We start from the raw sequence: 13,518 nt of genomic DNA on the forward strand, positions 1-13,518 counted from the left end.
TACATAGAGAGCATCCATTTCTTCATATATACATATTTATGTGAATGTCTAGAAGAGTATAAGACAAAATATAAGTACTTCAGTTGTCTTTGGGTGCTTAGAATGCCAACTGATTTTTATTTATTTACTTTTATCCTTTTAAAGTGTTTTCTTGTAATGAGCAGTTGTTATTAGAAAAATGGATTACATTAAAACCAGTCCTCAACAGATGGATTGAGCATGATGGAAATGATGGTGATAAAACAGATTGTTGTGTGAAAAGTCTCATGAAATTCTTTCTTTTCTATTAGATGATAACTCTCAAGATTCAAAAAATTTGAGTGAAAACCAAAAGGAGGACCTTCATTCTCGTGGAGGCAGGGCCACTCAGTCAGTCAGTCAGTTCAGTCGCTCAGTCAAGTCTGACTCTTTGCGACCCCATGAATCACAGCACACCAGGCCTCCCTGTCCATCACCAACTCCCGGAGTTCACTCAAACTCACATCCGTCGAGTCAGTGATGCCATCCAGCCATCTCATTCTCTGTTGTCCCTTTCTCCTCCTGCCCCAATCCCTCCCAGCATCAGAGTCTTTTCCAGTGAGTCAACTCTTCGCATGAGGTGGCCAAAGAATTGGAGTTTCAGCTTTAGCATCAGTCCTTCCAACGAACACCCAGGACTGATCTCCTTTAAAATGGACTGGTTGGATCTCCTTGCAGTCCAAGGGACTCTCAAGAGTCTTCTCCAATACCACACTACCTGCACCTAATTGGTTCACTTCCAGTTGGAAGTCCAGTGATCACTTGATGATTACTCCTGGGGAGGGCAAAGGAGTAGGACCCATTCTTCCATCAGGAATCCAACTGCAGGTGGTTTTTCTTTCCTTGTATTCGGGTGCATGAAAATTCAGAGGAGATTTGATTCCATGTGCAATTGGATACCAAGCCTTACCTCCTCTTTCTTTGTAATGCCCATGACCCCATCACGCTGTGGTAAGGCAACTGCGAGGAAAGCTCTCATCCTCAGGTGCCTAAGGAAGTACAACATTCCTAAGAGATCTCCTGCCTCTTTGTTTTGCCTTCTTTTTTTCAGTCTACACGTGTCTACCTACTAATTCACCTAATTTATCCTACTAAAATGTTATTCTTAAGTACAACACTCTTTTGTTGAAAATCCAGTAACTCTCTCTGACCTGAAGAAAAAAATCTATAACCTAGAATTCAAAGCTCTCCAAAACTTAAACTCATCCTAGCACGACTTTGCCTCAACACCCCCAAGAAAGCCTTTGCTTCATGATAACAGCTAACTCACTGTATTGACCTTGAAATTCAATACTCCCAAGTGTTGGCTTTTCCTGTTTTCTCTCTCTGGAATGACTTACCTCATGGTTTCCCGCAGATTCACTTCTACAAGATAAAGCCAAGTTAAGATTCACACTTGATATGTTCCTAGCCCACTGATCTCTGAGAGATCACCCCCTTTTCTGAAGATCTGTGCCTCATTCACTTCTGTGCTTTATGTTACTTGACTTCTTTGGTGCGTGTGGAAGTCTTCTCCCCAGCAAAATAATTAGTTGTCTTAAGGACATGGGCTGCATTTTATCATCTGTATTTTAAAATCACCTAGAACTATGTTTCTTCAGTAGTATCCCCTTAAGAGTTGGCACTAAATATGTATTTTTTTTTTTTTTTTGATGAACTGAAACATTAACTAGAATGTTTTCTAAGCATTTTGGTAAAGAAACATGAACAACAGTAGAACACTCAACATTCCTGTTTTTTTTTTATGTAAGTAGTTAAAGGATGAAATCTAAGACCAATCAGTCATATTTTGAGTTAACCTCAGTGAAAACCACAAGAGTAAGATTACCTTTTGCTCAGCTTCCTATTTCGGAAATGTCCTTATCTCGTTGAGGGTTAGTGTTTAGATGGAGCATTTAAAAAGTTTGTCCAAAACACACAATTATGGCTTGCCTCTGGCAGAAATAATGTGTGCCCCCACTTCTCTGTCAATAATTGAATTTGCCTCTGAAGTTCAAGATTTCCTTTTGTGTGTAAAACTGGCTGCTTCTGTTTTCTCTGTATATGCAGCAGACCCAAATCTAAGGCAGAAGAAACGCTGTGCAGTGGGGATTTGTGAGCAGGGACAATAATAGGAGAGATTGACATGACTTCACAGAAGAGTTATTTTTAAGTGGAGAGAATGCCTATCCTTACGCTGAAAGGGCCTTTAGAAAATATTCCTGGGATTGAAAAGCAGGGTGGGTGCAATTCCCATCACCGGGCTAGCAGTGTTGGTCTGCAGGGCGTTGCTGCCACCTGCTGCATGCGAACAGCCATGGAGGGGCCGGTGTGGGGCTGGCAACTGCAGGATGCCAGGTGTGCATAGTTAATGTTCTGTGGGCATCCGAAATTTTTCTTCTCTTAGAGCCTGATTGAGTCTCAAAGGAAAACCTGTCCAATCTGTTGACTCTGGGCCACAGAAGTATAAAAAAAAAACCCAGGAGGGAGCTTTGTCCAGTAGCCACTATATGGGGACCCTGGGCATCCCAACCCCAATGAGAGGCAAAGATTCCATTAAAAGTGAGTCTGTAGCTCTGGAAAATAAGTGAGAATTCCCCTTTTTCTGAATCTGAGGGTTTTTTTTTTTTTTTTTTGAAGAGCTGCTTCACTTTACAACATTAAGAGATAGGAGACCTCTAGAAACTTTAAGAGGAGGATATTTTTCCTAGAGAATACAATAAATTTAGAGTCTTATTGGCATCCAGTTAGGTAGATTTCTCTTAATATGAAGAGTAGAGTAGGTATCTGAAATCCCTCCCCAGGCTTGTAATGTGTCTCAGTTTAATAGGGACACTAACCTACAAATCAGGGTCTTCGTACTGTATCTTCTGGCCTGTTTTTGCTACTGTACTCCAACACTGTGATTTACTGGAATTTCTAGGAGAAAAGGGGCAGAGATGAAGGCATCAAGATCAGTGATATTTCTTCCTGCCTTTCATTCAAAGACTTTGAACTCCCTATCCCTCCCTGAAAATACCTGTCAGCCCCACCTGACCCAACACTTCCAGGGACCTGAGACTTACTGAGGAGTTGAGAGTGGGGAGTAAGAATAAAGGTCTGGGAGTCCTGGACTAGGAAATCAGTAACTCTATCGTCTGACCTTTGCAGGAAACATCATTAGCTGAGCAGTAATGAGTAAGTACTACAGTTGTCATAGCAAATGTTTGTAGTGTGCTGTAGAGGGTAGCCTGGACGTCCAGGAAGACAGTAGCCCTGTTTCATCGTGTGAAAATCTCTTCTGCCAGGTAATTCTAAAATCTCCTGAATGGCAGGAGTGATGCTCTATATCTTAGCATCATCCATATCCCCCTAAATCCTTGCGTGGGCCAGATCAGTACACGCATAATAACACAATACTTGATGACAACCTGGTCAGATTTATCTCCACCTGACCTCAAAAGAGAAACCATCTTAAGAACACAACTCAGCCTTCTCATTTGTCTTTAGGCTTGCTGGGTGTTTCCTATATTTCAGTAATCAGATTAGGGTCACAGAACATTTCACCAATCGTTCATAAGATGGTATAGGTTCATTAAACTTATTCTGTAGTTCCAGCCTAACATTTCTTAAAGTTGGAAGGTAAAGATATCCTATTTTACCCCAAGCTAGAAACCCAGTACAGTCGTATCTGGCAGGGAACAGTCATCATGTCCCTCTGTGAATGACCAGATGTCTTTACCAAGGAGTCATTTCCCTGAAATCCAGTCTCCATTCTCTATAAATGGAAGTTAGTGGGTGGATGTTAACAGTCCTGGCGGCCAGCTGAGGTGGGAGATACTCGGCCTTTGGATTCTGATTGTTTTCTCTGTTTCTGTATGGTGTTTGCTGAAGCACAAACAGGATTTTCTGTTATCATCAAAGTAGGCCTCCTGCCCTCATGGTGGGAGACTTTCCTCCCTGACCACCAGCCTATCCTGGACAGAGTGGAAAAGGAGCCTTCACTTCTACACCTTCAGGGGATGTGGGATTCCCTGAAAGAAAGGAGATGTTAAAATTTCATTTCCTAGCAGGAGCTGACCTCTGTTACTTTTCAGATTTTATTAAAATTAAATGTGTTAATTCTTTGTCCTTTCACCCTGAAGTAATTCTGGAAAGAAAACATATTTTAAAATTGAACAGAAAGACTATTATGAAAGACGGTGAGCTCACATTTGTTAAATGACTTTGTGCTCTTGCAAAGAAATGTATGAAAAGCGCATTATGAACTGCTCTGCATGATTTCCTTTGTTTGGATTTTAGAAGCAGTTTGACTGACACAGAGATCCTGAAGGAGAGAATCTTTGGATACTGAAAATGCTTTTAACGAAGGTGATGCACAAGACTTCAGAGAACAATTTCAACATTGTTCTGTTGAAGGTTATACTTAGCTCTGAACCACATTACTTTCCTGTCGACGTTTCATTTCCTGGGGTCTTGCCAAGTGATAAACAGATACAGACGTGTGGTGGGTGTGGGGTTTTTCAGCACGAATAGGGTGGCTGGAGTTTTCTTAGTTAAAGGCATCTATTGACTTCTGTGATCATTATGAAAATGCTGGTGTGAGGCCTTCAGGAGACAATGGAGAAAAAATGGACATACTGTGCTGTCTATTCCATCATCCAAGTGCATTTGGTCAGGGGTAAGGCTTCTGGTTGTCCTTTCTTCTTACACTGACTGCTTTAGGGAGGGAATGGGGCCTCTCTTCATTGAAAATGCCTTGTGACTACTGCTGGAATTGATCACCAAAGGCAGATTGTTACTAAAGTTTTCAGTTATGTATTTAAGTGGCAGCTCTCAGAGAGATGTAAGGATCTAGAAATGATTACAAATGAGCACTAAAAACAAGAAAGGAATGGGTGGTTTGTGCCACTGCTCTGAGTCGTTTTCACCCATTTCCTTCCTAAGAGGGTCTCTGGAGTAACTGGAAAGCTATGCTTCTTGAAAATGAAATGCTCTCCAATGGTTGTCAGAACAACTCTGGAACACTAAACAAAAAGAAAAAAAAAGAAAAAATCACAATGCCATCAAGGCTCAGAGCTCCTTGCTCAACTTCTGCTCTCTCTCAAATACTTTCTCTTTTGGATTTAACAAGCATTTCTCCTCCAAATACTCAGATCTTTGGTAGTTGAACATATGCTGAATTTTAATGAGGCATGTATAGGTATGGACCTGGAAGACAAAAGTAGACTCCTTGTGACAGCGGGGACCAGCGCCTAAAGGGCCTGTTTAAAATAGCAGTAAGAAAGATTCATTCTGCATTCCATAACATGAGGGTATTACTGTGAGCCTGAGTGTCTTAAGACTTAACTGTGCTTTTCAGATATAGCTACGAAGATTTTAAAGAGGATTTCTAAATCAAAGGAGACATTGGAATATAATGCTTTAGATAGGATAAAACGTGTATTATCAGGCAAAGCCGAGCTCACAGGCAGCTACATTAAACTGCACTAACCTCTGCCTAACCAAACTTCTGCATCCATAAAAGTGTAGTAATTCCCATTTGTCAAGTACCTTTGAGAGCCTGGTTTTTTCTCGGTTGCTTGTCATCTTTTTTATCTTTTTCCTTTGTGAGCTTCAGTGGTACCTGTCACAATAATATATCATTCCTGAAACAGTATTCCATGTTAATTCTAAAACTGAGACCTGCACTATGGAAGGCATGTCAAAGGCTTAACATATCTGAAATGTCTTGTACCATTTGGTCAAAGAACTGATGAGAGGGAATCTTCTTTCATGTCTTGTATCTCAGTGTTGATTATAGATGATGATGTTCAATGGTTTATTTTCAGTGGAAACCTTTACCACTGTTTTTCCCCTTTTTACCTCAGGAATCCTAACTATAGGGATGGCCCTTTTGTCTCTCTTATATTGAATGTCAAGTTTCTGACTCTTCTCAACCAATTTGGAAGGCAGTTTGGAGGTTCTGTGGAGAAGGCGATGGCACCCCACTCCAGTAGTCTTGCTGGAAAATCCCATGGATGGAGGAGCCTGGTGGGTTGCAGTCCATGGGGTCGCGAAGAGTCGGAGACAACTGAGCAACTTCACTTTCACTTTTCACTTTCATGCTTTGGAGAAGGAAATGGCAACCCACTCCAGTGTTCTTGCATGGAGAATCCCAGGGATGGGGGAGCCCGGTGGGCTGCCATCTATGGGATCTCACAGAGTCGGACATGACTGAAGCGACCTAGTAGTAGCAGCAGTAGCAGTTGGAGGTCCTGAAGGTTATAGAAAGAGCACAGACCCTAGACAACTTCTTTCACTGAAGTGTGACTTTAAGCAAATCTCTTAATCTCTCTGTGCCTTGGTTTCCTCTTTGATGAATAGTGTTAACAGCATTACGCTTTGATGTGTGTGGAGGATTAAACACGATAACCTATATGTAAAAGCCACTTGTAAACATGTATTTTTTAAAATTGTTATATGCTCATTAGTTACTTTTCAGCTTCAGAAAATAATATTTGGTGTTATTGTGTGTTATGTGCTGTTTACTCATAAAAAAAGGCCAATTATATTCATTGGAGGAATAGCTGACATAATAAATTTACTAGTGGCCTTCAATCTTTAAATAGGCTTAATTTTTTTCACAGGTATTCAGAGACCTTAAGTTGTGTTTTGGACAAACCAATAGACCAAGAGATATTCAAAATTTGCTAACTTCCTCTAGTGTCTTTAAACAAATGTCTTCTCATTTGTGTTTGAGTTTTATACTTTTCTCTCTGAATCTGGCACAAGTTCTCTCCAAATGCTAAGGCAGCTAGGGAAGAAAGTTCCAGCTGCTCCCTCAGTTCACCAGAGTAACCAAGGTCTTTCACCAAGGAATCCCTCTCTGTGAATCATGCAAACTGATGGCTCACACCCTTCCTTTTCAGGAGTAGTGGAAGAAACGTTCAGTGCAGAAGAACACATTTACGCTTTACCTGGCTCTGATGTCAACCTGACCTGCCGAACACAGAAGAAAGGCTTCTTGGTGCAGATGCAGTGGTCCAAGGTCACTGATAAGGTGGAACTGCTTGCTGTTTATCATCCCCAACATGGCTTCTACTGTGGTAGCAAGAGTCCCTGTAGGTCACTGGTGGCTTTCAGAGAACCTCCTGGGAATGTGTTTGAGTGGACTCTGTACTTGAGGAATGTTTCCTCCTCAATCACCGGGAAGTATGAGTGTAGCTTCACTCTGTATCCAGAGGGCATTCAGACGAAAATCTACAGCCTAAAGATCCAGACAAATGGTAAGTATGACTGCAAGTGGGAAGGAAGCATGTGTTGAAAGCACTCAGCTTTCAACACGTATGTATTCTGAGCCAGCCATGTGCCAAGCACAGTGCCTAAGTACAGAAAGGTTGAGTGGAAAGAGGCATTGCCTGGAACTGAAGACAGAAATTGATCAAATAATGCCATGAATAAATGTTAAATTGAAGCAGTGATAAGTGATAAAGGGTACAATGGTTTTGTGAGGGTTTGTAATAGAAGCCAGGGAAATGGACTCTGAGAAAGTGGCACCTGAGCCAAGGTATGAAGACTGCCTAGATATTAACACTGTTTGGGAGGTGGGAGATTTATGATGGATCCAGAGACAGGAAACTGCTGTTGTGAAGGGCTGTACAGTGTTTCAGGACATGGGGAAATGCCAGTGGGACTGCGGTGCAGAATTAAGGGATGAAGTGGGAGATACAGGAGGACTAGATCATACTAAACCTTGTCAACCATGTTCAAATCTCTGCTGTTTATCTAAGCGCCTTGGGAAGACATTGAAGTATTTTCATCCAAAGAATTTATAGCCTGATTGAATTTATGTTATGAAAAGATGGTGCTGACTTCACCAGCACCAGTATGAGAATGAAGTGAAAGGGGATGAGAAGAAAAGGTGGAGAGAACTTAGGGAACAACCCCAGTAATGCAGAGGAGACAGAGTGGTTGTTTGGATAGATATAGGAAGAAGATGACAAATTTGACGCTTTGGGCATGAAACAGGTAGGACTTGGTAATAGAGTGGATCTAGGACAATGGCAGTGTGAGTGAAGGAGAGAGAAAACATACATGTGTCTGGCATATGTACACCTCAATAGTGGTGCCATTCACTGAGAGGGGAGACTAAGGAATCAGAGCAGATTTGTGGGGGTAATTCATCAAAGTGGCTTTGGATATATTTCTTATAAGGCAGGGAAAAGTACCAAGGAGGCTGCTGAATGTGTAGCATTCACTCATACTTGCTTTATTGGGCCACCTTTGGAGGCAAGACTCCTAACTTCTAATTCCTTTCTGGCTGGAATTGAATTTCATCTGGGGATTGGCTTGTACCTTCTCTGAGCCCATCTAGAAAATGATGATAATAATGGCTATCCTAAATTAGTTGGTCCTAAAGTAAATGATCTCTATACTAGTGGAAAAAAATGAAAATGAAAGTCAACAAATGGAAAATGCTTACGAAATGGAATGATTTTAACTTAGGGGCAAAGTGACCCGGTGGTATAAGAAAAAACACAACAAAAACTAACTCACAAAGGCCATGCTTAAAGAAGGCAAGGAGCTGCCCAGGACAAATAACACATATGGATTTATTGTCTTCTCTCCACTTCTCATCAAGAGATAAGACCATGGTGTTGGCAGTCCAGCTACAGAGCAGGACCTCCTCTACCTCTGCCTTAACAGTGCCCCAATTCCCATTGCTGTTTTCCAGGAAAAATATTTCATTTGGGGATGGATTGGGGTGGTAAGGTAGAATGAAGAGAAATGAGAAGACCTGTACAGAGTTTACCTGCATAATGTATATTTTGGAGTCAGGTAGTCTGGATTTGAATGTTGGTTCTGTCATTCATTATATATTTCATCTTTACCATCTTATTCTAAGTCCCTAAGTTTCTGTTTCCTAATGTAACAAATACAGATAATTATAGGATCTCCTTCATAGGTACCATGATTTTGATGATTCGACGAGGTAATCGCTGTAAAGCACTTAGCATAGTTCCTGCCAAAGAGTAAGAGTTTGGAACGTGGTAGTTTTCATTATGAATAGTAAATATAATCATAATGAGTGAACTCTATTTCTCAGGTCTTATTAAAAAATGAGTCCACCCTCCTCTCTTTTTGTATTTGACTAATATAGGTGGCTCAGATGGTAAAGTGTTTGCCCGCAATGCAGGAGACTCGGGTTTGATCCCTGGGTTGGGAAGATCCCCTGGAGAAGGAAATGGCAACCCACTCCAGTACTCTTGCCTGGAAAATTCCACAGACAGAGGAGCCTGGTAGGCTATAGTCCATGGGGTCACAGAGAGTCAGACAGGACTGAATGACTTCACTTTCTATCTTTCATTTCTTTAATATGGGGCCCAACAGACAATTTGCCACACTTTAGCACAAGTACATGTTGAACTTCATTTTAGAAAGATTTTTTATCTTCTTCCTAAAACTGTAAACTATGCTGCTACATATCTGAGAACATAATGTTTATTCCATGGAGAATTGACAACATGGATAGGAAATAGGAGGTTGGAATGGCTTGACATAAAGACAGCCAATGGAGAGGAGTTACTATGTCATTCAGAAAGGAGAGTGGTGTTGCCTTTGAGGGAAAATGTATTTCTTAAAGGGCCGAGCTTCTAGCTGCTAAAAACAGCAAATCACTGGGGAGACAGAAGTCATGTATACATGCTTTGTGCTTGTCAGTTCCCAATCGTCTGATTATAACTTTACTGTTCATCAGCTGGACCAGAGGGGAGAAAAATGGTGTCAATGTTAAAGAAATGTTCTGGTGCTGTGAATTTGGATATAAAGGGAGAAAAATAGAAAAGAAAAAAAAAAAGAAAGGGAAAAAACTCTTTCACCATGCAGGGATCTAAGATGTTTGTGCTCAGTCCCTCAGTTGTGTCTGACTCTTTTCAGCTCCATGGACTGTAGCCCACCAGGCTCCTCTGTCCATGGGATTTCCCAAGCAAAAATACTGGAGTGGGTTGCCATTTCCTCCTCCAGTGGATCTCCCCAACCCAGGGATTGAAACAGTTGTCTCTTACATCTCCTGCGTTGGCAAGGAGGCTTTTTACCACTAGTGCCACCTGATCAAAGCTGTGAGCCTGGTATAAACCTAAGGGACAGATACTTAGATGGGGCCTCTTATTACTCAAAAGCCCTGTCGAATTCCCCTAATGATATCTTTTTCCCCTTAATTCTTTTGATCCTTCGCTCACTTCTCTTCTCACTTGTGCCACTTCCCTCTCACATCCCTGGGAGATCTTCAACAGGTTGGTTGGGTCGGCAAAGCACACATGAGTGCAAGTGTGTGCAGTAGGTGAGCAAATATAGACTGAAGTGGTGTGTAAGAATCTAAATATGAAAATGCCAAGGGCGTGGTTGTGACCTCTTTCTGTTTCCTGTCTGTTGTTTGGGGGGTCAGTCTCTTCCCTGTCTGTTCTCGAAACAATGTGTCTAAAGCCTTCCTGCCTGCCCACATTCCTGGAGTCTTTGAGGGAAAATGCTGAGAAGGGAAAAGCTGAGAAAGTGAGGGAAAATGCTTTGATGGAAAAGCTGAGAAGGGACTCTTCTGACTGTACCTTGTTCCTTTGTATGAACTAATGCTCTGAGGCTGTGGACAAGGGCAGAAATGTTACACACTGGCATTTGCTTCTTTTTTCATTTTCATTTGACAGAGTTTCGTTTTAGATTAGCATTTGATTTATTCCAAGAAACACAATTCGTTGAGTCAAGCCTTGGGTGACTGTAATCCAGGTTTCCTTCATTTGATGCTACTGGATCACACAGTGCTTCAGACTATTAAGACTTTAATGCATTTAAAATATGTAGTTGTTAGGACTGGTTATAACACATATAATGTGGCTTTAATTTCCCAGATTACAGCAAAAGCCTTGTGGGGGGAGGGGTGTTCAAGTTTTTAGAAGCATTCATAGGAGAAAAAGGAGGAATGGTAGTAGAAGGAGGAGGAGGTGTGGGAATAAAGTAGTATGGACCGTAATAACAGAGTGGTAGTACTGGTAATAGAAAGGAATATTCTTGATAATATAATCTTGAAAATCTTAGTCTAACTGCATGCTGTTACCCTGCCTAAAGGCATAATTCATTCTTCGACCTTTTTTCCCCAGTTTCATTGATATATAATTGACATGTAACATCGTATTCACTTTAGGTATACAACATGATGATCTTTTATGTGTGTATGTGTGTGTGTGTGTGTGTCTGTGAAGTAATCATCACAGTAAGTTCAGTTAACATCCATCACCTCACACAGTTACATTTTTTTTTTTAATGATGAGGACCTTTAAGATGTACTTTCTTTAGCAACTTTTAAACATGAAGTATGGTTTTTCACTTTAATCACTATGCTCTACATAACATCTGCAAAATTTATCTATCTTTTAACTGGAACTTTATACCTTTTTATCATCTTCATTCATTTTGCCCACTTCCCACCTCCTGCCTCTGACCAGTCTGTTCTCTTTTAATCTGAAGTCTGTCTGACATTTCTTATTTTTCTTTGCCAATGCACCTGTTGAGCAAATTTGATTATTTGTCTTGTATAATTACCCACAGCCTGGATTTTGCTTTTACATCTCATGGTATCTCCATTTCTTCTTTCACCTTTTAGTTAGGTATACATATTTGATCACATTTATTTTTATCTTCCAGTAAGAATATTTCATAGATGATGTTGTGTAGTTATATCAGCACTACATAATGTATGGTTGTGTGATGTTAAGAGCCATTGATAGGTATTGCCTTAGATCCATTCATTCATTATTCACTGCCTGATAGTGATGTTCTAATCTTTCATTCCTTCATTTATCAGCAGAAATGTTCTTATAAAGAGGAATTTCCTCTCATGAACCAACTGTTTATTAGATATACAATTTGTTTTAAAAAAAAAACACACAGCAAAACACTTGATTCTTTCCCTTTACTTACAAGTTTTAAAAATGAGTTTATTCACGTGGATTCTTAGGTGACAAATAAGTATTTGTGTTTAGTACCAAGAATCTATATGAACTTAAGCATATTAGTGAGTTTTAATTCATTATAGTTATTATCTTGATTACACTGATAATATATTACATATAAAATATATTAACCCTTTGTGATATAAATTGCAAATATTTTCTCAGTTTTTCATCTATCCATACTTTCTTATGGTATTGTTTCCAGTGCAGCATAATTCTTACTTTTTGAAATAAAATCTATCACTTTTTCCTTAATGGTTCTAATTTTGAGTCACACTTAGGAAAAATTTCCCCCATTCCTAGATTATACAGAAATTCACTCTTTTATTTCTAACACTTCCATGTTTTTAAAATTAGTATTTAAACTTTTGATGTTAGGTTTCTAGTATTAAATATTATATCAAAATATATTTTTATTATTTCTAGTACTTTTTTGGTATTTCTTACTTTTTTCCTCTCTGTGGTTCAGTTAGGAAATTTTCTATTGACCTATTTTCCAATGAACAAATAGTGTTTTTCTTGATATACAGTAATTTTTCAATCTCATCAAATTCATTCTTAATTTCTGATATTTTAAAGTTATTGTTTTTGATAGAGTTTTAATTCTCTGATGAACTTGTTCATCTTTTCACCTATTCCTTTCATCTTTTTCTCTATTCTTGAATATGTTAAAAAATTATTTTAATATCTTATTGTTAACTCCAATGTTTCTGTTTTTCTGTGTATGCAGCTTGTTATATGTATAACATATATAAAGAAGACATATTGTGTTGTTAATGACAATAATAACAAAAGGAAGGGATGTGCTGGAGTAAGGTGTGAAAAAAAGAGAAAAAGTAGACAAAAAACAGACACATGAACGATCTCATATAATAGATCCAACAGAACAGTGCTATAATTAATGATTTGAAGAATTTCATGTTTTTAACAAAAACTGAGAAGAAAAAAAGAAAATATATATAAAACCTTATCAGTTCAGTTCAGTTCAGTCACTCAGTCGTGTCCGACTCTCCGCGACCCCATGAATCACAGCACACCAGGCCTCCCTGTCCATCACCAACTCCCAGAGTTCACTCAAACTCATGTCCACAGAGTCGGTGATGCCATCCAGCCATCTCATTCTCGGTCGTCCCCTTCTCCTCCCACCCCCAACCTTTCCCAGCATCAGAGTCTTTTCCAGTGAGTCAACTCGTCGCATGAGGTGGCCAAAGTTTTGCAGTTTCAACTTTAGCATCAGTCCTTCCAATGAACACCCAGGATCGATCTCCCTTAGAATGGACTGGTTGGATCTCCTTGCGGTACAAGGGACTCTCAAGAGTCTTCTCCAACACCACAGTTCAAAAGCATCGATTCTTCGGCGATCAGCTTTCTTCACAGTCCAACTCTCACATCCATACATGACTACTGGAAAAACCATAGCCTTGACTAGACGGACCTTGGTTGGCAAAGTAATGTCTCTGCTTTTTAATATACTATCAAGGTTGGTCATAACTTTCCTTCCAAGGAGTAAGCGTCTTTTAATTTCATGGCTGCAATCAGCATCCGCAGTGATTTTGGAGCC

At 39.9% G+C, this 13,518-nt stretch overlaps 1 protein-coding gene across 3 annotated transcripts in view; it reads left to right on the forward strand.

Moving 5' to 3' along the window:
- The first annotated feature begins 4,498 nt into the window (after positions 1–4,498).
- CD96 (CD96 molecule) overlaps positions 4,499–13,518 on the forward strand; it is a 104,431-nt gene continuing 95,411 nt past the window's right edge. For 2 of the 3 annotated variants that reach the window (XM_088836851.1, XM_088836853.1), the window contains exons 1-2: positions 4,499–4,657; positions 6,888–7,244. In XM_088836851.1, coding sequence (XP_088692977.1) covers positions 4,597–4,657; positions 6,888–7,244 — 418 coding nt within the window. In that variant the 5' untranslated portion in view covers positions 4,499–4,596. The remainder of the gene's footprint in view (positions 4,658–6,887; positions 7,245–13,518) is intronic. The other variant, XM_055418298.2, reaches the window with a different exon arrangement.

Source organism: Moschus berezovskii, chromosome 1 (genome assembly GCF_049115385.1).
Source record: "Moschus berezovskii isolate FMDL1 chromosome 1, NW_MosBer_1.0, whole genome shotgun sequence".
Lineage (NCBI taxonomy): Eukaryota > Metazoa > Chordata > Mammalia > Artiodactyla > Moschidae > Moschus > Moschus berezovskii.